At 39.4% G+C, this 25091-nt stretch overlaps 1 protein-coding gene across 4 annotated transcripts in view; it reads left to right on the forward strand.

The window, feature by feature from the left end:
- NFATC3 (nuclear factor of activated T cells 3) overlaps nucleotides 1-25091 on the forward strand; it is a 120604-nt gene that overhangs the window by 81545 nt on the left and 13968 nt on the right. For 2 of the 4 annotated variants that reach the window (XM_045815003.2, XM_045815002.2), the window contains exons 7-9: nucleotides 122-177; nucleotides 1199-1325; nucleotides 13082-14089. In XM_045815003.2, the coding sequence (XP_045670959.2) occupies nucleotides 122-177; nucleotides 1199-1325; nucleotides 13082-14089 (1191 nt within the window). Of the gene's footprint in view, nucleotides 1-121; nucleotides 178-1198; nucleotides 1326-13081; nucleotides 14090-20370; nucleotides 20666-25091 lie in introns of all 4 variants that reach the window. The other 2 variants (XM_087870518.1, XM_045815004.2) reach the window with 2 other exon arrangements.

Here is a 25091-nt window from a genome sequence, read left to right on the forward strand (position 1 = left end):
TAGAAGTCAGTGAGGAAAAGATTCCCTTTTCCAATAAGCTTATGATGCTAAGTACATTATATTTTGTTTATATACTTCCTGACTTGAATTACTTTTAACTGTAAATTGTTTCTTTCAATAGATGGACGACCTCAGTGGGAGGTAGAAGGGAAAATAATCAGGGAAAAATGTCAAGGGGTAAGAAATTTACTTTATTTCTTTAGAAATACTTAAGAAGCATGATGACAAAATTGGATAATGATACTTTGTGGTACAGATGAGGAGTCTTTTATCTATTGAGGGAAAGAAAAGTTAATTTGAATTTTTAGAAATTTGGACATGAGATAAGTACTTTCCTGACACTAAAAGTAAATTTAGGGTAGATAAACAATTGGTGTCTTTCCCTTTTATTAGAAGGTTCTTACTGATGTTATCATTAATTTATTTCTCTGAATTCAGTGAAGAAATCAAATAAATTCAGTGAAGAACATATATAATTGGCAAAAAATAGGGGGAGAACAAGCCCTCGTGGGTTTGTGTATTTAGCATGATATTTGCATCTTTTCAGCATTAAGCCTTCCAGGATTAAGCACTGAATGCTGTGGTCTCTTCATCCTGGTTGGAATGGTGACAGAATCTTCTGTGGGGTAGAGAATAACACCGTGCACAGTGCTGTCCAGAGACCTGGAGAAATTAGATTAAGGATTGCAATTGGTTTGGGGCTAACAGTTTTCACTCTGCTTGTGTAAAACTATTTTTTTATGTGGGAACAAGTTTTGTATATTGCCAGTTTAGAACATTTTGAATATGAAATTTAAGATAAGAAATCTAAACTATAACACAACTCAAAAATATTAAACTTTATTAAAAACCAGAACAGCCTTCCACTTAAGATCAATAGTAACATGTAATATTCAGTAGTGCAGAGTATCTCACTACATAGTATATCAGACTGTTTTTATTTCTGCTACAACTAGAAACCCAGTTGGATGACTAAAAGGTAATTTCTCCTTTAGTGGTTTACTTTAAAGAGTTTATCTGTTGAGACTAGAGTTTCAGAGAGTAAATCTCCAGATGTCTTACATGACCAATTGATGTACATAATGATCTATGATGGGAGAGACTGGGTAGTGAAGACTCATGAGTCGTGCTGAGTTTAGCAGGTGCATTTCATTTTTAGTTCTGAGTGTAACACAATCTTGCTTTCCATGCTCCTTAGGCTCACATTGTCCTTGAAGTTCCTCCATATCATAACCCAGCAGTTACAGCTGCAGTGCAGGTGCACTTTTATCTTTGCAATGGCAAGAGGAAAAAAAGCCAGTCTCAACGTTTTACTTACACACCAGGTATGGGAAGTTGTGATGGTTTACTATAGAGCTTGCTTTCATAATGAATAAAAAGTTGTTCAATGAAACCTATATGGGAATGTTTAAGGTAGAGTGCTTATAATCAATAAAAATCCCAACATATGCCCATCTGTCAAGTTTGTGTTGACTTTAAATATTAGATGTGATATTAGTTGTTATTTATCACAAGTAGTTATTTATCACAAGGAAATTAGAAGATAGAATGTAGATTTTAAGTCTGTTTTTCAGTAGCTCCTGGAAATCACCTGCACTACCATAAGGGCAGGTGTTTGTGAATATGTGTGAATGCCCCTTGTGTCCTTAGCACTGCAAGAAGGTAGTGTGTTCACGTCAACCATTTCCAATCAAATGAAAGATCTCCCATTAGATTTTCATTTAGCAAGTAGTGACTGTAGCATACTGTGGGCTGTGGGGGATGTAAAGTTGTTGCCAGAGTTTCTGGTTTTATAGATGCACCCTAATAAAGGAGGCTTCCATTCTGCTTTCTGCAGTGGTTCAAATGCTATAACTTTCCAGGTCTTGGTTGTGACATATAAATATTATATGCAGTAATCATGCCAATGTTTACATACTCAGAGAACAAATCTTTATAGAGGCCTTCTCTGTTTTAGGCACTGTATTAATCACCAGAGCATATGATAATAAAAAATCATAATGTACTTTACTCTTCAAAACTTGTTCTTGCAAAAACTTTTATTTTTCTTTAAGATTTATTCATTTATTTTAGAGAGAAAGAGAGAATCTCAAGCAGACTCCCCACTGAGTTCAGAGCTTGACACAGGGCTCAATCCTACAACCTGAGATCGTGAACCAAAATCAAGAGTTGAATGCCCAACCGACTAAGCCACCCAGGCACCCCCTCTTGTAAAAACTTTTTTTTTTTTTAAGATTTTATTTATTTATTCGATAGAGATAGAGACAGCCAGCGAGAGAGGGAACACAAGCAGGGGGAGAGGGAGAGGAAGAAGCAGGCTCATAGCGGAGGAGCCTGATGTGGGGCTCGATCCCATAACGCCGGGATCACTCCCTGAGCCGAAGGCAGACGCTTAACCTCTGTGCCACCCAGGCGCCCCAATTTTTTAAGCAAAAACTTTTAAATGGTTCATGGTAAAAGAAAAAAATGAACACTTAAATTTGAAAGGGTACTGGTTATTAATGATCATTTGTCATTCGTATTCTTTAAAGCCTCACTATATTTCACTTTTAGCCTTTAAAGGCTATTTATATTCTCAAGTAATATTATTTACTTGATCATGTTAATACATTACTCGGTAATTAAATATTTCATATCGTTTTCAAATAGAATACAAACATTCTGAAAGATATTGGTTAGCCATTTCAATATTAATTAAGTATTTGAGGGTGCCTACCAAGTGGGCAAAACTTATCTCAGTTCCTTTATCATGGAACTTATAATCTAGTGGGACAAACAGAAGCTAATGAATCACTAAATAAATAAGTTACTAACAAATTTGTAATTAGAAACTGCAGTAAGGACTCTGAAGGAGAGGGACACAATGCTATAGGTGAAAATAACAGAGGGACCCTTGCCTAGGCTAACTGGTTGAGAAAAGGCTCTTATGTAAAAGTAATACTTGAGATGATAACTGGAAAATAATAATAGTTTATGGACATGTATATATATATCTATAGTGTGTGTGTGTATACATACATACATATATGGTACTGTTCTAAGCCCTTTCTGTATTTATTCTTTTGATCCTTATAATAGACCTACAAGATAGGTTATTATCTTGTTTCACAGATGAAGAAACTGAGTAGCTAAGTAATATGCCCAGGATCTCACAGCAGTTAAATCTTAGAGCCAAACATCATGCATAGGCAATCTGGTTCCAGAGTCTGGGCACCTAACTGTTATGCTAGGGTACATCTCAGGTTTGTTCAGTTATTTAGCAGGCATATAGAGCATTTAGTGTGTGTTTGCTGCTTTTCTAAGCAGTTTATACATAATAACTAATTTATCCTCTCATAATCCTGTAAAATAGGTAATATTTCCCTCTCCTTTTTGCAAATGAGTGAACCAAGGTCACATAGCTAATAAGTGGCAGAGGTGAGATTTGAATCCAGGCAATCTGGCTATAGAGTCTATATTGTTTTGTTTTTTTAAGATTTTATTTATTTATTTGACAGAGCACAAGCAGGGGGAGTGGCAGGCAGAAGGAGAGGGGAGAAGCAGGCTCCGCACTGTGCAGGGAGTCCAATGTGGGGCTCGATCCCAGGACCTTGGGATCATGACCCGAGCTGAAGGCAGACGCTTAACAACTGAGCCACCCAGGCACCGCAGAGTCTATATTGTTAATAACTGTCTTTATGATAAAGTGAGGGAGAACATTCCAGATAAAGGCAGCAACATATGCAAAGGTCTTGTGGTTGGTTGGATAATGGAGTGTTAAAAGAGCCTCAGTTGGTTAAGTGTCTGACTCTTGATTTCAGCACAGGTCATGATCTTAGGGTCATGGGATCGAGCCCTGCATTGGGCTCTGTGCTCAGCATGGAGTCTGCTTCTCCCTCTCCCTCTGCTCCTCCCCCTGTTCTCTCGCTCTCTCTCTCAAATAAATAAATAAAATCTTTAAAAAAAAAAAAAAAAGAGGGGTGCCTGGATGGCTCAGTCAGTTAAGTGTCCATCTCTTGGATTTTGGTTCAGGTCATGATCTCAGGGTTTTGAGATCGAGCCCTACATCGGGCTCCACATAGGGCATGGAGCCTGCTTAAGATTCTCTCTCTCCCTCTCCCTCTCTATCCTCTCTTTAAAAAAAAAAAAAGAAGAAGAAGAAGAAATTGTAAGAAATGAGCTTTCACAGAGGTGACATGATGAAATTTGTATTTCAAAAACCACTTTCAGGGCACCTAGCTGGCTCAGTCAGTAGCGCTTGCAGCTCTTGATCTTGGGGTTGTTGAGTCCTGTCCTCACGTTGGGCATGGAGCCGACTTTAGAAATCCTTTTCCTTGCAATATATGCATGTATCAAATTAACATGTTGTACACCTTAACTTTTACACAATGTTATGTGTCAGATATATTCAGTTATAAGAAAGTTTAAAGTAAAAATCATTTCCCCCATATTTCTTCTGTCTTCTTATAAGGTGTCAATGACCAATTTAGTCTTTACTCAAATTACTAACTGTGGAAAGTGAGATTTATATGGCAGAAGCCCAAAAATGTTAAAAAGGTGATTCAGATAGTTAGAGTGTTTTGAATATATAGAGGAGACAGCATTAATGCTAATAAGGAATATCAGGGTTCCGAGAAAGGTATGAAGGAATAAAATTTAAAACATAAAAGTTGGAATGGGCCCTAGTTGGGAGAAGGTACAGGAGAGGGAAGGTAAGGATGAACAAGATGAATGTATATTAGGCACGTTTGTGCATTTAGTAGTAGAAAGTTTAGGGAGTTTCCATATGATAGCATCAACTTTTTTTCTTTAAAGAATAACATGGAGTCTTCTGTTGTGAGCAGAGGAAAGTGTGGGTGATTTGGCAGTTTGAAGAATGTGGACAAGTTTGAAATAATTGTTGTAAAGAAAGGGGAGAGTAAGTTACCACAGAAACATAATAGGATTCTAGGCATGATCAAAGGGCACCTTTGGTGTTGATATTCATGAACTTATAAATATTAATTCGCCCTGCTGTGTAAGTTTCTTAAACAGCATTCAGATTCTTTAGGGTAGGTGGTAAAATAATGGATAGTAGGGTTCCTCCACGGTGATAAAGACATACAGTCCAAAAATGTTATCAAATGCTGTGAAGATGGGAAACTGTAGAATCTAAACTGAATAAGAAGGGAGAGGGCTTCTGGGATTGTTTAAAAATAAAAAAGCAATAGAAGAGGGTCAGCAGATGAGAAGTTTTCATTGTTACCATCATAGCAGTATAATTGAACAGGCAAAGAGGAGGGAGAGCATATAGTGCCTTTACATTATCAGTTCGTGAGTTGGGGGGACAATATAAAGCTAGAACCCTGGAGGGCATTATATATGAGAATGGAAATAGTGGGGCCCCAGAGTGCAGAAAGAATATTGGATTGGACTACCAGCTGTCATCACCGGCCTTATGATTGACAATATACAAATCAGGTGGCACACACAGAAGAATAGATTCAAGAAGTGTTTGGGGGCGCCTGGGTGACTCAGTCGGTTAAGTGTCCCTCTCATGCTTTTGGCTCAGGTCATGATCTCAGGGTTGTGGAATTGAGCCCTGGGTCAGACTCTGTGCTCAGTGCAGTCAGCTATAGATTCTCTCCTTCTCCCCCTCTGTCCCTCCCTCCTTCCCCTCTCACCCTCTGTCCCTCTCCCAACTTGTGCTGTCTCTCTCTCTCTCAACTGAATAAATAAAATCTTTTTTTTTTTTTTTAAGTATTTGGGCAGTCCTTGTTCTGGTTGATTACTATCTTTGAAGCATTTGGCTTTTTTCATTTTTTTCTTAAATGAAATTTTGAATGAAATTTTTATAAAAGCAAAGACATTACTGTGAATTTATTTTTTAAAAAAGGCAAGTTGAGGGGTGCCTGGGTGGCTCAGTCGGTTGGTTAGGCGTCCGACTGTTGGTTTCGCCTCAGGTCACAGTCTCAAGGCCCTGGGATCAAGACCTGCATCAGTTCCGCCCTCAGCACAGAATCTGCTTGTCCCTCTCCTTCTGCACCTCCCCTGGTCAAGCGCGTGTTCTCTCTCTCAAATAAATAAAATCTTTGGGGGAAGAAAAGGGAAAAAAGAGACAAGTTGAAAAAATATTTTCAAACACCCTAATTGTCTTCTGCTCTGAAACTACCGTTCTATCCTTCTTTATCCTTTTGATCCATTTATAGTGCAACATTTTAAAATAAAAATGGGACCAAAATATATACAGTATACTAATTTTGTAACCTCAACATTTTCATTTTTCTTCATGAGCAAATAAAGTTTTACAGATTTTCAATAACTTCTAATATTCTAGTGTGTGATACTTAGAGTTACGTTTGTCTTATTAATATGTATGAATTTATATTAAAGATTTTCACCTTTTATTTGTTGTGACAATTCTTTTTTAAATTTCGCTTATGAAAATTTTAGATATTCAGCAGTGCCTGGGTGGCTCAGTCGGTTAAGTGTCTTCCTTCAACTCAGGTCATGATCCCAGGGTTCTGGGATAAAGCGGGATTGAACCCTGTGTTGGGCTCCCTGCTAATAAGCAGAGAGCCTGTTTCTTCCTTTCCCTCTGCCCCTCTCCACCCCCTTGTGCTCTCTATCTCAAATAAATAAAATATTTTTTAAAAAATTAAAAAATAATAATTTTAGATATTCATAAGTTGCTTGTTTTTTATTAAAGGATTTGACAATTTGTTATATTTTGACAGTCCCTTAGCAATAGGAATCTGACCAGTATCAATATCCAATGAAAGAATAATGAGTTGAAAATGGCTGTTTGGAGTTTTTTTCTTTTGTTTTAGTTTTTATTATTGAAGTATAGTTGACATACAAAAGTATGTTAGTTTCAGATGTAATAACTTTTTTTTTAATTGGAAATTGTATTTGGCATAATTTGTCCCATAGTCAGTTTACTTTATAACATTCCCAGTATATGTGAATGATTTACAAATTACCCTAATCACAGAGCCCTTCCCTTAGTGGTGCTGCCTGAATTTCTCCCCAGCCTCTAGCTTCAGAACTTCTGATGTGGGAGCCTTCTCTCCCATCCCAGTATCCCTGAAGCTTTCGAGGGAATATACCTCCCTCTGAGGCCTAGCAATAGTTATTTGTGTTGGAGGTAGGTACCATCTGAGCTCTGATTTTGGAATAATGGGGTTTTGAGCCAGACTTTCATGTATAATTATTTTATCTATGGGAAAATATATTCTGTGCTCTAAGTAGTTGACAGACTCTTGGATTGTGGTTCTCCATTCTCCACCTGGAAGAGAAAGCCTGCCTAACGGTCAGAAGATCAGGTCTCAGTTCTGCCACAGACTGTACCTACTGATTAATCTATATAAAATGAGGATATAAGTCTTAAAGGGGGGGGGGCACCCGGGTGGCTCAGTCAGTTAAGCGCCTATCTTTGGCTCAGGTCATGATCTCAGGGTCCTGGGATCAACCCCCAGGTTGATCCTGCTCAGCGGGGAGTCTGCTTCTCCTTCTCCCTCTGCCCTTCCACCCCTGCTCGTTATCTCTCTGTCTCATATCAATAAATAAAATTAAAAAAAAAAAGATGTAAGTCTAAAGCAATGGTTTTCAGGTTATTTAAATTGTTTTACTTTTCAAATAAAATCTTAGGCAAAAAGCCAATATATAAAAAGGATGAAATCTAGCTTGGGTACTCTGGTTATACTGGAGGAGGAATCCAGAGAGCTTCTTCTCTTTGGATGCTACTCTTCCACATCCATTACTTGAAGAAGAGAAGTGAGTCTCTTAATGGTTTGAAAACCACCAGACCAGTAGATTATTTCACCCCCTGGATCCCTTCATCCATCAACATTCTAAACTTGAGAATGAGCGTATTTAACACAAAAGGTAGAGTTAATCTGTTTCTAAAATTCAACTCATTCTAGTTATTGGAAGTTCTCTTTTACTATATTTCCCTCCAAATAAGAATAAATAATCATAGACCAGCAAAGAGGACTTCTTAGATTTGGTCAGATTGGAGTCTTAATCCCTTATAGACAAAAAGTGATAGTTGATTTGGCAAAGTGGAAATACACTCAGTTTAGCAAAGCAGAACTCCCAGTCTGAGTGCACATAAAAACAAGGATTGGATCATGCAAAAAAAGGTGGATATTGGGGCGCCTGGGTGGCTCAGTCAGTGAAGCGTCTCCCTTCGGCTCAGGTCGTGATCCCAGGGTCCTGTGATCGAGCCCCGCATCAGGCTTGCTGCACAGCAGCGAGTCTGCTTCTCCCTCTCCTTCTGTGATCTCTCTCGCTTTTGCTCTCACTCAAATAAATAAGTAAAATCTTAAAAAAAAAAAAGTGGATATTATGCTGTAGTTCTCTGTCCCCTTGTGTCCTTTTTAGTACATGATAACCAACCACTTATGTAACCAAGGGCCTTACCACCTCCATTCAGGATTAAGTAAGAGATGAGAGGCTTTCTTGGGTATTCTCCCTCCTTTGTATGGAAATGTCACTCTAGCTATGGCATTTACTGTGGCTTTCCTGGGACCAGAGTAGAAGCTGAAGTAGAAGAGGAAAAAAGAATCCAGTAGTACAGGGAGAAAGTTCTAGTTGTGCCAAAGTCAGAAGAAAAGTAAGTACATCAAGACATGAGAGGTAATAGTTGTTAGACACAGTGAACTGTACTTGAAATACCTGAGTGAGAATAAGAAATTGCATGGAGAGGGGCGCCTGGGTGGCACAGCGGTTAAGCGTCAGCCTTCGGCTCAGGGCGTGATCCCGGCGTTATGGGATCGAGCCCCACGTCAGGCTCCTCTGCTGTGAGCCTGCTTCTTCCTCTCCCACTCCCCCTGCTTGTGTTCCCTCTCTCGCTGGCTGTCTCTATCTCTGTCGAATAAATTAAAAAAAAAAAAAAAAAAAAAGAAATTGCATGGAGGCCTGGTTTAGGAATGTTAGCATTGCGGCAGAAGCAGTAAGAAGACTGGTGATACGCTTTCTCTGTTTTAAGGGTTATCTTGTTAAGGGTGGACTCACTTACTGCTTGCCAGATTTAGAGACCAACACAGTGATGAATGATGAGCCCATTCTGTTCTTGCTAGGACACTAGAGAAAATGTCAAGCTCAAACGCACCCCCAAACAAGTGCTCCATTAATAACCTACTCTACAATAAGCGAACTCTGAGGGCTTTCTAATCCTTAGATTGAGTCCATGCTTATGTGAAGACACTTGTACTTGACAGGGGTTTGATGAATGGTCAGATGAGGTTTGACTGTGCTTTGGTTCTCATTATTATTTTCTTTTACATAAAATGAAGTTCTTATAATTTAGTGAAGATGATGAAAATTTTAATTATGTTAGTTTAAGTAGTATAAACATAGAAGGGCCAACGAGATGTGAATTCAGGAAAATTATTTTTATTTTTTTAAGATTTAAAAAATTTATTTATCTTTAGAGAGAGCAAGCAAGAGCAAGAGCAGGGAGGGGAGGGAGAGGAACAAGCAGGGCTGAGCTCAGGGCTCTATCCCAGGATCCTGAGATCAGAAATGAAGAGTCGTAACACTCAACCGACTGAGCCAACCAGGCACCCCAGGAAAATTATTTTTAAAGGAGTTACAGCACTTTAATAGGAGGATAAAATATATAATTTTTAGAAAAGTGGACTGAAGTATTTCTGAAGACAAACAATGAAATCCATTGTTTGGACACACAAAATGTTAACTGATGGTTTTCTGTTTTGATAAACATTTAAATAAAATGCATTCATTTCTACATGAAGCAGTCCTTTCAACAGGTAGATTGATCTAAAATCTTGGACTTGCTACTTTTTTGATGTGATAAAGGATAGTGGTTGGTGTTCATAACCTCTGCTTGGTAATACAGTACAGTGATTAAAAGCATGGACTTTGGGGGCGCCTGGATGGCTGTCAGTTAAGCCTTTGGGTCAGGTCATAATCTCAGGGTCCTGGGATTGAGCCCTGCATGGGGCTTCCTGCTCAGTAGGGAGTCTGCTTCTCCTTCTCCCTCTGCCCCTCCCCCCAGTTTGTGCACATTCTCTCTCTCTCTCCCTCTCTCAAATAAATAAAGTCTTTAAAAAAAAAAAAAGGCATGGACCTCGAAGGCAGAAAAACCTGGATTCAGGTCCTTGTGATGCCACTTAACTACTGTGAAATCTTAGTGTCTTTAATCTCCTCTTCAGTATATTCATTTGTAAGGCAGGGGTAATAATAATCCTACCTCGTAAAGGTTGTTTTGAAGTAAATTAGGATTTTGGGGTGCAGATGACAAAAACTCACTTCAAACTAGCTTAACAAAAAAAAATTTATTGGCCCATGTAACTGGAGTATTAACGTCAGTGCTGTCTTTATATATGCTTCAGTTCAAGCAATGTGGTCTTAGGCTTTCTCTTCATCCTAACGCTGTTTTTTTCTGTTGGCTTTAGCTCTTGGGCACACATTCACCACATGGCATCTCTAGGTTTGTTACATCTTCATAGACCATTGCCAAATACAATGTCATGAAGCTGTTGCCCTTTGTTTTCTTTTAGGAGTTTTGTAGTTTTGCTCTTATGTTTAGGTCTTTGATCCTCTTGAGTTAATTTTTGTATATGATTTTCAGATACGGTTGCATCTTCATTATTTTGAACATTATATCCAGTTGTCTCAGTACTGTTTGTTGAAGAGACTGCTCTTTCCCCAGTGAATGGTCTTGGTACCCTTGTTTGAAGAGCAGTTGACTATATATTAGAGCATTTGTTTTTGGTCTCTCTAGTCCATTGGTCTCTCTAGTCCATTGGTCTATATGTCTGTCCTTAGGCCAGTATCACATGGTTTTGATTGCTATAGCTTTGTAGTAAGTTTTGAAATTACAGAGTGTGAGTCTTCTGTCTTTGTACTTTTTCAAGGTTGTTTTGACTATTTGGGGGCCCTTGGAATTCCATATAAATTTTAGGATGGGTCTGTTTCTGCAAAAAAACATTGCTGGGATTTTGGGATTGAATCTGAAAATTGTTTGGGGAGGTGTTGTGTTCTTAACAGTTAATTAAGTCATCCAGACATGAACCTGGGATATCTTTCCGTGTATTTAGGTCTTCTTTCATTTCTTTAGCAGTGTTTTGTCGTTTTAAGTGTGTAAGTCTTGCCTACCTTGGCCAAATTTGTTCTTTAAGAAACAGATTTATTTTTTGATGCTACTGTAAATGAAATTTTCTTTTTTTCTTTTTTTTGGCAGACTCATTCATTTTTTATTTTTCAAAATTTAAATTCAGTTAATTAACATATAATGTAGTATTGGTTTCAGCGGTAGAGGTCAGTGATTCATCATTCTTATATAATACCCAGTGCTCATTACATCACGTGCCCTCCTTAATGTCCATCATCCAGTTACCCCATCCCCCACCCCCTCCTCTCCAGCAACCCTGTTTGTTTCCTGCTATTAAGAGTCTCTTATGGGGGGCGCCTGGGTGGCTCAGTCGTTAAGCGTCTGCCTTCGGCTCAGGGCGTGATCCAGGCGTTCTGGGATCGAGCCCCACATCAGGCTTCTCCACTGGAAGCCTGCTTCTTCCTCTCCCACTCCCCTTGCTTGTGTTCCCTCTCTCGCTGGCTGTCTCTATCTCTGTCAAATAAATAAATAAAATCTTAAAAAAAAAAAAAAGAGTCTCTTACGGTTTGTCTCCTTCTCTGATTTCATCTAGTTTTATTTTTTTCCTTTCTTCCCCTATGATCCTCTGTTTTGTTTCTTAAATTCCACGTCAGTGAGATCATATGATAATTGTCTTTCTCTGATTGACTTACGAAATTGTTTTCTTAATTTCCTTTTCAGATTGTTTATTGATAGTTTATAGAAGTACAACTGATTTCTAGATGATGATTTTGTGTCCTGCAACTTTGTCGAATTTGTTTATTAGCTCTATCAGGTTTTTTGTGCATTCCAGTACTTTTTCTGATCCGTCATTATTCCTCTTGGTGATGTGTATCTGATGATGGTTGAGGATCAGATGAGGTACACGTGAAGACCATTGTAAACTAGAAGCTCTATGAATATTAGATTAGATTAGATGTGTGGTGTATAATGCAACATGCAAAACCTGGTGACCAGTAGGTTTCAGATCAGAGATCTCAAATTCAAGGCTTTTTTTTTTTCTTTTAAGATTTTATTTATTTATTTGAGAGAGCATGAGCAAGAGAGGACAATCGGGGAGCCACAGTTAGAAGCTAAATTCCTACTGAGCAGGGAGGCTGATATGGGGCTCGATCTCAGGACCCTGAAATCATGACCTGAGCTGAAGGCAGCTGCTTAACCGACTGAGCCATCGAGGCACCCCTCAGATTTAAGGCTTTTATTAGGCCATAGAGCTTTGGGGGTTTTAAAAAATCATTTATTTTTGAATAGGTAATGTATATACCTGGTTGAAAACACTCAAAAGACACAAAAACTTACATAGTAAAAAGTAAATCTGGCTCTTGCTCTTCTCCCCTAGTCACCTAGTTTCTATTCGCAGCAGTAAACCTAGTAGTTACCAGTTTCATGACACCTTTCCAGAGATATCCATACCTGTATGAGCAAAAACATATGCACATGTATTATGCATATGTCTGTGTACACACATGATATTTTACAAGAATTGTGATATGTACGCATTGTTCTGCAATTCACTTTTTTTGTTACTTAGGAACGTATTAGAGATCTTTCCACATCACTTCATAGAGTTCTGTGCAGTGTTGTTGGTTTTTTTTAACTTGAATTCTTTCAGAGCAAGAACCACTCCCTGTTGTCTTTTGCTTGCTGACTTCACATATTTTATATTATTTGCCTTCTCTGAAGGTATTTGAATTTTTTTTTTCTAAGATTTTATTTATTTATTTGACAGAGCACAAGGAGGGGTAGCAGCAGGCAGGGGAGAGGGAGAAGCAGGCTCCCCTCCTAGCAGGGAGCCCGACGCGAGGCTTGATACCATGACCCTGGGATCATGACGTGAGCCGAAGGCAGACGCTTAACAATTAAGCCACCCAGGCACCCTGGTGTTTGAATTTTTAACCCCTGGCTTGAATGCATGCTAAGTTATGTAGTGTAGAATGAAGGCTCTTCATAATCATTATATATATTATGTAATAATGTTTGCTCTGATCATTTTCTTTTTAGTTTTGATGAAGCAAGAACACAAAGAAGAGGTTGACTTGTCTTCAGTTCCAGCATTGTCTGTTCCTCATCCTGCCCAGACCCAGAGGCCTTCCTCAGACACAGGACACCCACGTGACAGTGTACTGTCAGCACAGAGAAGCTTGGTTTGTCCCATCCAGCAAACATATGCATCCATGATAACTTCATCTCATCTGCCACAGTTGCAGTGTAGGGATGAAAGTGCTGGTAAAGAACAGCATATGATACCTTCTTCAGTTATGCACCAGCCTTTTCAAGTCACATCAACACCTCCTGTGGGGTCTTCCTATCAGCCTATGCAAACTAATGTTGTGTACAGTGGACCAACTTGTCTTCCAGTTAATGCTGCCTCTAGTCAAGAATTTGATCCAGTTTTGTTTCCACAGGATGCAGCTCTTCCTAGTTTAATAAATCTTGGTTGTCAGCCACCATCATCCATACCTTTTCATTCTTCAAATTCAGGCCCAACAGGACATCTCTTAGCCCACACACCTCATTCGGTGCAGACCCTGCCTCACCTGCAGTCAATGGGATTCCATTGTTCAAACACAGGACAAAGATCTCTTTCTTCTCCAGGGGCTGACCAGGTCACAGGCCAGCCTTCCCCTCAGTTACAGCCCATTACATATGGTCCTTCACATTCGGGGTCTGCTACAACCGCTTCCCCAGCAGTCTCTCATCCCCTGGCTAGTTCACCACTTTCTGGGCCACCATCTCCTCAGCTACAGCCTATGCCTTACCAATCTCCTAGCTCAGGAACTGCCTCATCACCGTCTCTAGCCACCAGAATGCATTCTGGACAGCACTCAACTCAAGCACAAAGTACTGGCCAGGGAGGTCTTTCTGCACCTTCATCCTTAATAGGTCACAATTTGTGTGATCCAGCTTCATTTCCACCTGATGAGGCAACTGTGAACATTAAGCCTGAACCTGAAGAGCAGGAACCTAACTTTTCAACAATTGGTCTGCAGGACATCACTTTAGATGATGGTAAGTTCATCTTTATGTTCTTGAAGCAGTGAAGATCTGGGAACTTCCTTTCTCTGATAGTAATAAAAAAGTCACCGTGGATTGCTTATTGGCATATGATAACGTGGTTGGGCCTTTTTTTTTTTTTTAATAGTTGTTGTCACTAGAAATATGTTAATATATGACTTTGAGAATAGATGTGAGAATCTATGCTTTAAAGTCTGTTTTACCACTAATACCTGTTGCAAAGGGTGAAACCTTGAATGGTAGCCTATCTGTTACCCATTCATGATGGAACTAAGGACATGAGATTTATTGGGCATCTCTTCTTTGCAAATGTATAGTGTCTGGAGATTGGAATTCAGTAATTATTGCTGAATGGCATCTATTTGGAAGGCACAGAGTTAGATGCTGGGAATACTAGGAATGTGTTTAGGTAGAATTCCTGTCCTTTAGGAGACACAAGCAAAGAACCTGTTCCTCTGTGGCCCCGCCAACTTGCTGAGTCAGATGGTGCTGATGGTACAAGACCAGACTGGTTGGCTGTGGCTGGCACAACTGTTGGCACCAGGCTAAAAAGCTATTTATATAAATGTAGCAAGTTGGCAAATAGACCTCTGTTTTTAAATTGCAGAACAAACTCTTAAATAGTAGTTATTTCAATAGTTGAAAATTCCCCATCATAGGATTTTCAGGTAGTAAGTTTAGACTATTCTTGGCTTTATTGTTTATATGGTAGTGAAATTTTGTCTAAATAGGAATTTAGTAAAACTGTCTGTAACTGTTCAGTATGAAAATTCCAAAGATTCTAAAAACACAGATGTAGAATTTTAATTCTCTCTCTGATTCTGTATTTTCTGTATAGAAAAGTAATTCTAAGTCAGCCATCTTACACATCTGGAGAAGCTGAATTTACTACTTAGTTGCAAAGGTGGTATTAAATCCAAATACCAAGCATAAGGGGAAAGGAAGGTAAATAAAATGTGGCATCCCCACTCCCAGGGCTTCCGCCAGATCAGTACATGACTGACTGGTCTGCAGCAGGTCTGAGTCACTTATAATCAAGGTCTAAAAGCAGGACATTAGGAGGTCATCAGAGAGCTGTGATAGATACCGTAAGAAGGATTCAGCAGTGGGGCAACTGGCTGGCTTAGTCGGTAGAGCATGGGACTCTTGATCTCAGGGTCATGAGTTTGAGCTTCATGTTGGACCTAGAGCTTACTTTAAAAAAAAAAAAAAAAAAAAGGATTCAGCAAAGCTTCCTTGAGGAGATGATATTTGAGCCAGGTCTTAGAGGGTGAGTATGTGTTTTCAGTAAATGAATATCAGAGGGCAAATCAGACAACATAAGCAGAAACAGAGCTGTGTCTGGGAAAGCATGATTATCAGTGGCTGGAGGGCAAATGGCATAGTAAAAGATGGCTTTTGAAGCCATAGGAGATGTGCCAAGTCATTTGTGTGTAGATACTGTTGGCCCTTGAACACCTTGGGGGTTAGGGGCACCCACCCTCACTCAGTCAACAAATCCATTTATGGGGCGCCTGGGTGGCTCAGTCGTTAAGCGTCTGCCTTTGGCTCAGGTCATGATCCCAGGGTCCGGGAATTGAGTCCCACATTGAGCTCCTTGCTCAGTGGGGAGCCTGCTTCTCCCGCTGCCTGCTACTCCCCCTGCTTGTTCTCTTCCTCCCTCTCTCTTTCTCGATCTCTGACAAATAAATACCTAAAATCTTTAAAAAATAATAAAAATAGGGGTGCCTGCATGTCTCAGTTAAGTGGCTCCCTTTGGCTCACCCCACATCGGGCTCTCTGCTCATCAGGGAGCCTGTTTTTCCCTCTCCCTCTGCCTCTTCCCGCTTGTTCTCTCTCTTGCTCTCTCTTTCAAATAAATAAATGAAATCTTTTAAAAAATAACAAAAATAAAATCATAAAGAAGAGAAAATAATTTACAGTACTGTGCTCTAAAAAATCCACATATAAGTGGATTCTTGTGATTGAAACCCACGTTGTTGTTGTTGTTTTAAGATTTACTTATGTGAGAAAGAGTGTGTGTGCCTGAGGCAGAGGGAAAGAATCTTTCAGGCCGACTCCCCCTGAGTGTGGAGCCTGACACAGTGCTCGATCCCATGACCCATGGGATCATGACCTAGACCAAAACCCCAAATCAGATGTTTAACCAACTGAGCCAACCAGGTACCCCAAAACCCGTGTTATTCAAGATTCAACTGTGTATGTGTAAAGTGAAGCAACACCCACAATTTGCATAGTATTTTCCTATTCGTTATTTCTTTTAATCCATATTAATTCTCTATCTCTGAGATAGTGATCATGCAGAGAATTGGATGCTCTGAAGGTCACACAACTGGTAGGTAGCAGGGCTGAGACTGGAATAACATCTTTTCAGTCTAGTCTTTTTTCTTGCAGCATTGTAGTTGCCTCCCAGTAAGAGCAGGCCATAGTTGTTAGAACTCTGGGCTAAAGGGCATCTCTCAAGGATTTTTTTTCAATTCCTAAAGGAACATGTGTGCAGAACTTAATTGCATAGGGGCGCCTGGGTAGTGCAGTCATTAAGCGTCTGCCTGCGGCTCAGGGCGTGATCCTGGCATTCCGTGATCGAGTCCCGCATCGGGCTCCTCCGCTGGGAGCCTCCTTCTTCCTCTCCCACTCCCCCTGCTTGTGTTCCCTCTCTCGCTGTCTGTCTCTCTGTCACATAAATAAAATCCAAAAAAAAAAAAAAAAGAATTTCATTGGATAAACACGTGTTTAGAACTGTATCTGATCTGTCACATTTGTATTGCGAGTACCTTGAGGGCTCTGATATTAATCACTTTCAGAGGGTCCTGGGATTGAGTCCCGCATCAGGCTCCTTGCTCAGCGGGGAGCCTGCTTCTCCCTCAGCCTGCCTCTCCCCCGCTTGTTCTGTTTCTCTCGATCTCCGACAAATAAATACATAAAATCTTTAAAAAGTAATAAAAATAGGGGCACCTGCATGGCTCATTTAAGTGGCTGCCTTCAGCTCAGGTCATGATTTGCCTTTGAAGGTAAAATTCTAGGTACTTATTCCTACAGTTTTGCAAAGTTTTAATATAAATTCATTAAGAAACAATAATGTCTCTCATAGGCCTGGAACTCCATAGTACTTGAATGTCCCCTTTCTGGTTAGCTTTAAAAGGAAGCCATAGGGGTGCCTGGGTGGCTCAGTTGGTTAAGTGTCTGCCTTCAGCTCAGGTTATGATCTCAGAGTCCTGGAATCCAGCCCCATGTTGGGCTCCCTGCTCAGCAGGGAGTCTGCTTCTCCCTCTTATTCTACTCCTCCCCACCCCTCATGCTCGCTCTCTCAAATAAATAAGTAAAATCTTTAAAAATAAAAATAAATAAAAAGAAGCCATAGAACATGCCAAAAGGATTAGAAGCACTTAAGGGGAACTTTGCAGTTAGCTTAAGCTCAGGTTTTATATTAACTTTTCTATATTGTGTTAAATATTAAGTACAAAGTAATTTCTACTCCACAACTAGAGGACACAATTTTTTTAAAATTTGTGTTACACTAGTTAAATATACTTACCACCTAATCCTAAGAACGTTTGCTAATCATATTCCTGTTTTAGAGTGCCTGAGTGGCTCAGTCAGTTACATGTCCAACTCTTGATTTCAGTTTAGGTAATAATCTCAGCGTCATGAGATCAAGCCTGTGTCGGGCGCTATACTGGGTATAGAGCCTGCTTAAGGTTCTCTCTCTCTCTCCCTCTCCCCATCCTGCACTCGAATTTTATCTCTCTCTCTGCCCTCTTAAAAGAATAATAATAATAAAATAAAAGTAAATTTAAAAATAAAAATAAATTAAAATCACATTAAAGATTTTTAAAGATTAAAGATAAAATATCCTTTTTATTTTGCAATTTTTTAAAAAGATTTTATTTATTTATTTGACAGAGATAGCCAGTGAGAGAGGGAACACAAGCAGAGGGAGTGGGAGAGGAAGAAGCATGCTCATAGCGGAGGAGGCTGATGTGGGGCTCTATCCCATAATGCCGGGATCACGCCCTGAGCCGAAGGCAGACGCTTAACCGCTATGCCACCCAGGCGCCCCTATTTTGCAGTTTTTAAATAGATGTAGTTATTCAGTTATTACTTACTGTTATTTTTAGAAATGTGGATACTAACATCTTAATTTTTTATTATAAATTCAGTGACATTTAATAGAGAAGATATCAGTGTACCTCAGCTCATAAATTGAAAACTTACAGACCTAGAAATACCTCTGATACAACTCCCTCGTCTTATAGATGAAGGATCTGAGGTTTACAGAGCCTACGGTTTTGGTCCAGGGTGACACACACTTAATAGCATATAAAGACTAAAACCCAAGTCTCCTGGCTCCTAATTCAGTACTTTAGGTACTTTTCCAGTATCTGTAATCATGTTTCTCCTTGGTCTGTGAATGAGACTGTAGATGTAGAGCAGTCAGAATATTGAAAGAAACTTCCATTTTCTCTGTAGAGCCTCAGTTTGTGAGAGGGGCCGGGGCAATCTTAAGATTATAGATTCCCAGGGGTGCCTGGGTGGCTCGGTCGGTTAAGTGCCTGACTGTTGATTTCAGCTCAAGTCCTGATCTCAGGGTCGTGGGGTCAAACCCCATGTTGGGCTTCTCACTCAGTGGGGAGTCTGCTTCCCTTCTTCCCCTCCTCCCCTGCTGTCACTCTCTCTCAAAAAACAAAAAACAAAACAAAACAAAAAAACAAAACCTCAGTATAAAGAAGTTTGCTTTTTTATTTTTTACAATTTTATTTATTTATTTGTCAGAGAGAGAGAGCACAAGCGAGGGGAGAAGCAGGCTCCTTGCTGAGCAGGGATGTGGGACTCCATCCCAGGACCCGAGCCGAAAGCAGGCGCTTAACTGACTGAGCCACCCAGGCATCCCAGATTTTCAGTATAAAGGAGTTTTAAAGGCTCTCTAGTCCATCCTCCTCTTTCACACTGGAATTCATACTCTGGTATCCTTAATAATATATGCCTGTGTGTCTTCCTCTTCACCTTCTTTGGAACATCTCAGGGCCTTTTGAGTTCTAGCTGCCCGTATTTTACGTCGGCTCTGATGCCTCTGGACTCACGCAGAACAAATCTAATCCTTCTTGTAATAGCCCTTCACATTTGTGAAATCTTGATCTCTTTCCCAGTCTAAAAACACTCCAGCAACTTCACCTGTCCCTCACCCTCACCACCCTCTTCTTGACCCTGGTGTTTTAGTTCCTTTTTGTAGTGTAGTATATAGAAGGGAGCACACTATAGCCAGCTTGGAGTGGATTAGAACTGTTACCTTCCTTGTTCAGAAAGCTTTATTTTATCAGTATAGTCTGAGGTCAGGGGATTTTCTTAGCTCCCTCTTATTGTTGATTTAGTGAGCCATAAGTACTGCTAAATCACATCCTTTCTCTCCCCACTCCCTACCCCTTGGGTTTTTGCGTATGTTGTTTTTGGAACCCAACACTAAACTTTATAATTATCCTTGTTCAGTTTCATTGAGGTGATTTTAGCCCCTCATATTAACCTTCCAAGCTCTGAATAGTCTATTTCAACATTGTGTGGCCTCTCCCCAAGGCGTATTCTTTAGGGAAATAACAACGGCAGAATACTGATTTTTATCAAGTGATGTTTTCTTTCAAGAAGTCCTCTTGGGGGGCACCTGGGTGGCTCAGTCGGTTAAGGGTCTGCCTTTGGCTCAGGGTCCTGGGATTGAGCCCCGCATGCGGCTCCCTGCTCAGCAGGGAGCCTGCTTCTCCCTCTGCCCCTCTGCCCCTCTTGTGCTCATGGTCTCTTGCTCTCTCTCTCTCTCTGTTAAAAAAAAAAAAAAAAAAAAGGAAGTCCTCTGGGAAGGCTGTAATATTACTTATTCATCCAATTAGGGCACTGTTCAAAATTCTTTTGCTACTTCTTTTTTTCTTTGCTACCTAGATGCACCACTGTCCCTGCTTGAAAAGTGTGCTCTCTACATCTATAAAATTATCAATGAGCTTTTACTTGTGTTACAATTTGTATTCCTAGGGCTGTAATTTTTCCTTAACATTCCTGTGCATTATAGTGTGTATGTCCCAGTCTTTGGACCAAACAATACACATTCAAACAGTACAGAAATATAGAAATTGTCACAGCTGTGTTTTAAGCATTTTAATTAGGATTATAGTATTGTTAAACTAGTCTGCATTTGACCTTTAAATACAGGCCCATTTAATTTGTGACTGAGCTGAATCCAGTTACAGCTTTCCATTAGAATCCCTCAATTCCCACTTGTCCTCTTTTGTTCACAGACTAACAGAGCTGCAGCTGCAGCCTTTCAGCAGAGAAGACGGTACATGTTAAATATAGCCTGACCTGCTGCTGCGGTGAAACCTGACACTGCCACTTGCAGGCTCTGTGCAGCACCATGCTGATCCTAAATGTAGGGCAATGACTAATTCGACTGTAAACAGGGACTCTAGACATGACCTCAGACGCTGCAGTTCTGCATATAAGTAACAAGCCGAAGTGCCTACTTTCAAGTAGCAAGGGAATGATAAAAGATGCAGGATGGGGAAAGTAGGAGGCTGGTGTGGAGGAGCAGAGGTAAATATTATTGTCAGTGTTTTATGCTACCGGTTGGATATTAGTTTCACTGGTGTTTATTATACTTAAATAAAACAAAATAAAGCCATGTATAGTCTGTGGTGAGAGTGGGTCACAAATGAGGTATTTAATGACTTTGGGGCAATGAAGTGGAGGGAGGCAGATAGTATTGAACTTTTTCCTTTAACTGGGAATTTGGGTAGCTCATGAATCCTCTTCTGGGAGGCATACATGTAATGTCCAGCATGAAACATATTTATGAGAATAACTCCAGAGACAGGAAAATTCCCATAAATAATGCCGTGTAGGCTTTGGATAGTGGCTCATGCAGAACAGACCGTGATAGGGATTCAGGACCTTAGACATAGCGACTCTTGGGTATCTGATAAGAAAGTTTAATTTTCAGACCCAGTGAAGCAACTGTAAGCATTTGAGAGAATCTTTTACTTCTTACATCAGGTGTGTCTATGTATCTCTGCAGACACAAATTAATCATACTCCATTTGAATAAAAATTTTTCTTTGAATCAACTTGACACTGAAATTTACACATAAACCAAGAAAAACCCAAGGGAGGTTACCACTAAATAACTGGCATATATATCACAGCATACCAAAAGTCTTCAAAAGAAGTTCACTTTAAGAAGTATAGTTAAAAATAATTAATGAATTATGGTTACTATTCTTGATAATAAACATTTTTTGAGCTCTGTGCTAACCATTTTGCTAGTCTAGCAGTAGCTTATTAGTTCTTCCCAACAGTCTGGGGAAAGTGAATTATTACTTTATTTTTTAGAGATGTGGCTCAGAAAGCTTAACTACTTTGCCAGTGTTATATGGCCACAAACACTGGGACTGGCATTTGAATCCAAGTCGGCCTGAAATTTAGATTGTCTCATGTTTAGTGGTTTCTGAAATAGCTATAACTGATTACTTTATATAATCTCACCTCTGTAAACACAATAAACATAGTAACTTTTTTGTGTCTGCCATGCGTAAGGTACAAAGCCAGTGTCTAAAGATGTATTCGATTTTAAAAATTTGTATTTTGTTTTTGAGTGGAGATAGATTGTTTACAAAGACAAATTTTAAGTGAGAGATAAATAATTTTCATCTCACCAGTTCAGCTTTTATGGTTTGATGGTAATTGGTAATTGTCTGGCTTTGTGTGACAAGGTTGCCTCTAGCCATGGATCTTAGCTTTTGATAAAACGTAGATTGAATATACTCAATTCTTTTCTGTTTGAAGATGTCTGACTTTTTTGACATTACGTACCATTAGCCTGTCTATCTGGGCAGGAGGAAAAGTATCAAACTCTTTAGTTCTGGTGAAAGATAGGGTATGGTTGAGAGTGATGGGTACAGACATTCTAGCTTTACATATACAAGAATTGGAACAAATTAAGTCCCTTATCATATTGTGTATTTAAAAGCATCTGTAAATGGTTTTGTGTAGAATGGGTATTTTAAAATTTGATTGTATTTGTATTTCTAAAGATAAACACTGGTTTTTGGAAAAGTCATACATTCATATGTTAAAAATGCTAAAGGTATACAACACAGTACCTAGTGAAAATTCTTTCTCATAGGTACGTAATTGACCTCCGTACAGACAGGTGGAATTACCAGGTTCTTGGCTGTCATGTCAAGGGTATTTTATGCATTTATAAGCAATTGTGTACATTTTTCCTTATTTTTTCCTTATTTTTCCATATATATATATGTGTGTGTATATATATATATATATACACACACACACACACACACACACTGTTAAGCAGTTTGCTTTTCCCATATATTCAGTCTTTTACAAGTACTTCCAGTCTTTTTCAGAACTGTAACATAAAAACTTAATTAGAAGATATTTTTAATAAAATATTCCATAAAATATTCTATAATATAGCTATTTAATAAGTGCAATAAATAATTTTTTACAAGTGTCATTTCCTATCTTTTTATAGACACCCATGTATGTATGTATGTATATATGATAAATGCCTGGAAGTGAGATTGCTGGACCACTGTTTTGGGAAAGATTGTCAGATATCTTTCATAAAGATTGTACCAATTTACACTGCCACTGTCATTGTGAGAGCATATCTATTTCTCTCATACCTTCACCAACACATTCTGCTGTCAGACATCTTATTTGCCAGTGGGATAAGTGGAAAATAGCTTCTCAGTATAATTTTAGTTTACATTTCACTTAGGAATAAGGTTGTGTACCTTTTTTTTTTTTTTAAAGATTTTATTTATTTATTAATTCGACAGAGAGAGAGACAGCCAGCGAGAGAGGGAACACAAGCAGGGGGAGTGGGAGAGGAAGAAGCAGGCTCATAGCGGAGGAGCCTGATGTGGGGCTCGATCCCATAACGCCGGGATCACGCCCTGAGCCGAAGGCAGACGCTTAACCGCTGTGCCACCCAGGCGCCCTGGTTGTGTACCTTTTTATGTGCTTAAGAGAAGATCTTTGTCATAAATCTATCATCTCTGTTGGTATTTACTTACTTTTCTATTAGATTATTGATCCTTTTCTTACTGATTTATAGAATATAGAAACCCTTTATGTGTTAAGTTCCTTAGCTCATTGAGCTGAGTTAACAAAATTCCCCCCAATGTAACATGAATTCTTTCCATGAAGAATTTTTTTTACATTTATGTAACTTTTTTTTTTTAAGATTTTATTTATTTATTTGATAAGGAGGCAGTGAGAGAGGGAACACAGGCACGGGGAGTGGGAGAGGGAGAAGCAGGCTTCCCGCTGAGCAGGGAGCCCGATGTGGGGCTCAATCCCAGGACACTGGGATCATGACCTGAGCTGAAGGCAGATGCTTAACGACTGAGCCACCCAGGCGCCCCTGTAACTTATTTTTTTAAGATTTATTAATTTATTTTAGAGAGAGACAGCACGCACGTGAGCAGGGCAGGGAGGGGCAGAGGGAGTGGGAGGGAATCCCAGGCAGACTCCCCACTGAGCACAGAGTCCAGCATGGTCAGTCCCATCCTAAGATCACGACCTGAGCTGAAACCCAAGAGTTGGACGCCTAACCGACTGAGCTGTCCTGGTTCCCCTACATTTATATAACTTCTGAATCGTTTGTTTGTTTGTTTTTTAAGATTTTATTCATTTATTTGACAGAGAGACAGCCAGTGAGAGAAGGAACACAAGCAGGGGGAGTGGGAGAGGAAGAAGCAGGCTCCCAGCAGAGGAGCCTGATGCGGGGCTTGATCCCAAGACCCCGGGATCACGCCCCAAGCCAAAGGCAGACGCCCAATGACTGAGCCACCCAGGCGCCCCTCTGAATCATTTGTTTTGTCTCCCATAGCTTCTATGATTTTTTAAATCTTTAATTGATCAGGAATTTATTTTGGTGGAATGTATGAGGAATTGATCCACTATTACTTTTTTCAGGTGGCTACCCCATTGTGCAAATATTATTTATTAAATAATTGTGTTCCATTTGATTTAAAATGCCAAGTTTATCTTATACTTAACTTCCCTGTATATTTAGATCTCTCTCTGGACTTTCTCACAATGGGAAATTTTTTTTTAAATCGTTTATCTTCCATTAGAATTTTAGTAGTGTGAGTGAAACAACACATAATCTTGTTGGCAGCTTCTTTATAATGGGATCAGTGATTTTTACAGTGTAACACCGATTTATATAATACGAATTGTTGCATACATAAAGTTTATAAGTTGATTACATTAACTTAACTGTTGTTTGCCCACATTATGAATTAAACTGTATTCATTTGTTTATTCAAACAGCACTTATCAAATGCCTATTATATACTAAGTACTGTTATTAAAGGCCCTCAGTGAATAAAACAGATCTTTACCATCACAGAGCTTGCATTCTAGTGGGAAGAGACAGTCAAAACACAATAGACAGAATAATTAAGTAAATTATAAAATATGTTGGGAGTGCTATGAAAACGGAAAAAGAACAAGGAAGGTAAAGAATATTTGGAGTGTTGTGAAGGGTAAAGTGGGGAGCAAATTGCAGTTTTGAGTAGAGCAATCAGAGCAATCTAAAAGTAAGCCTTACTGATGAGGAAACATTTGATGAAAAACTTGAAGATGAGGAAATTACCAGTGTGAATACCTGTGGGAAGAGTATTCCAGGAAAAAGTGACAGCCAGAGTAAAGACCCTAAAGTGGAAGCATGCTTGGTTTTATTAAAGAGGAACAGCAGTGAGGCCAGTGTGGCTGGAACAAGAGGGATTTAGGGGGAAGGTAGTACGGGATGGAGTCAAGGAGGCCACAGGGAACCATGACATGTAGGGCAACAGTTCTCAAACCTTTTGGTTTCAAGACTCCTTTATAAACTGAAGAGTTACTGGGGATTACCAAGAACTTTTATTTATGTGGCTTATATCTATCAGTATTTATTGTATTAAAGCTAAAACTGAGAGCTTTTAAA

This window comes from Ursus americanus, chromosome 21 (genome assembly GCF_024610735.1).
Source record: "Ursus americanus isolate L20-20 chromosome 21, mUrsAme1.1.p, whole genome shotgun sequence".
Taxonomy (NCBI): Eukaryota; Metazoa; Chordata; class Mammalia; order Carnivora; family Ursidae; genus Ursus; species Ursus americanus.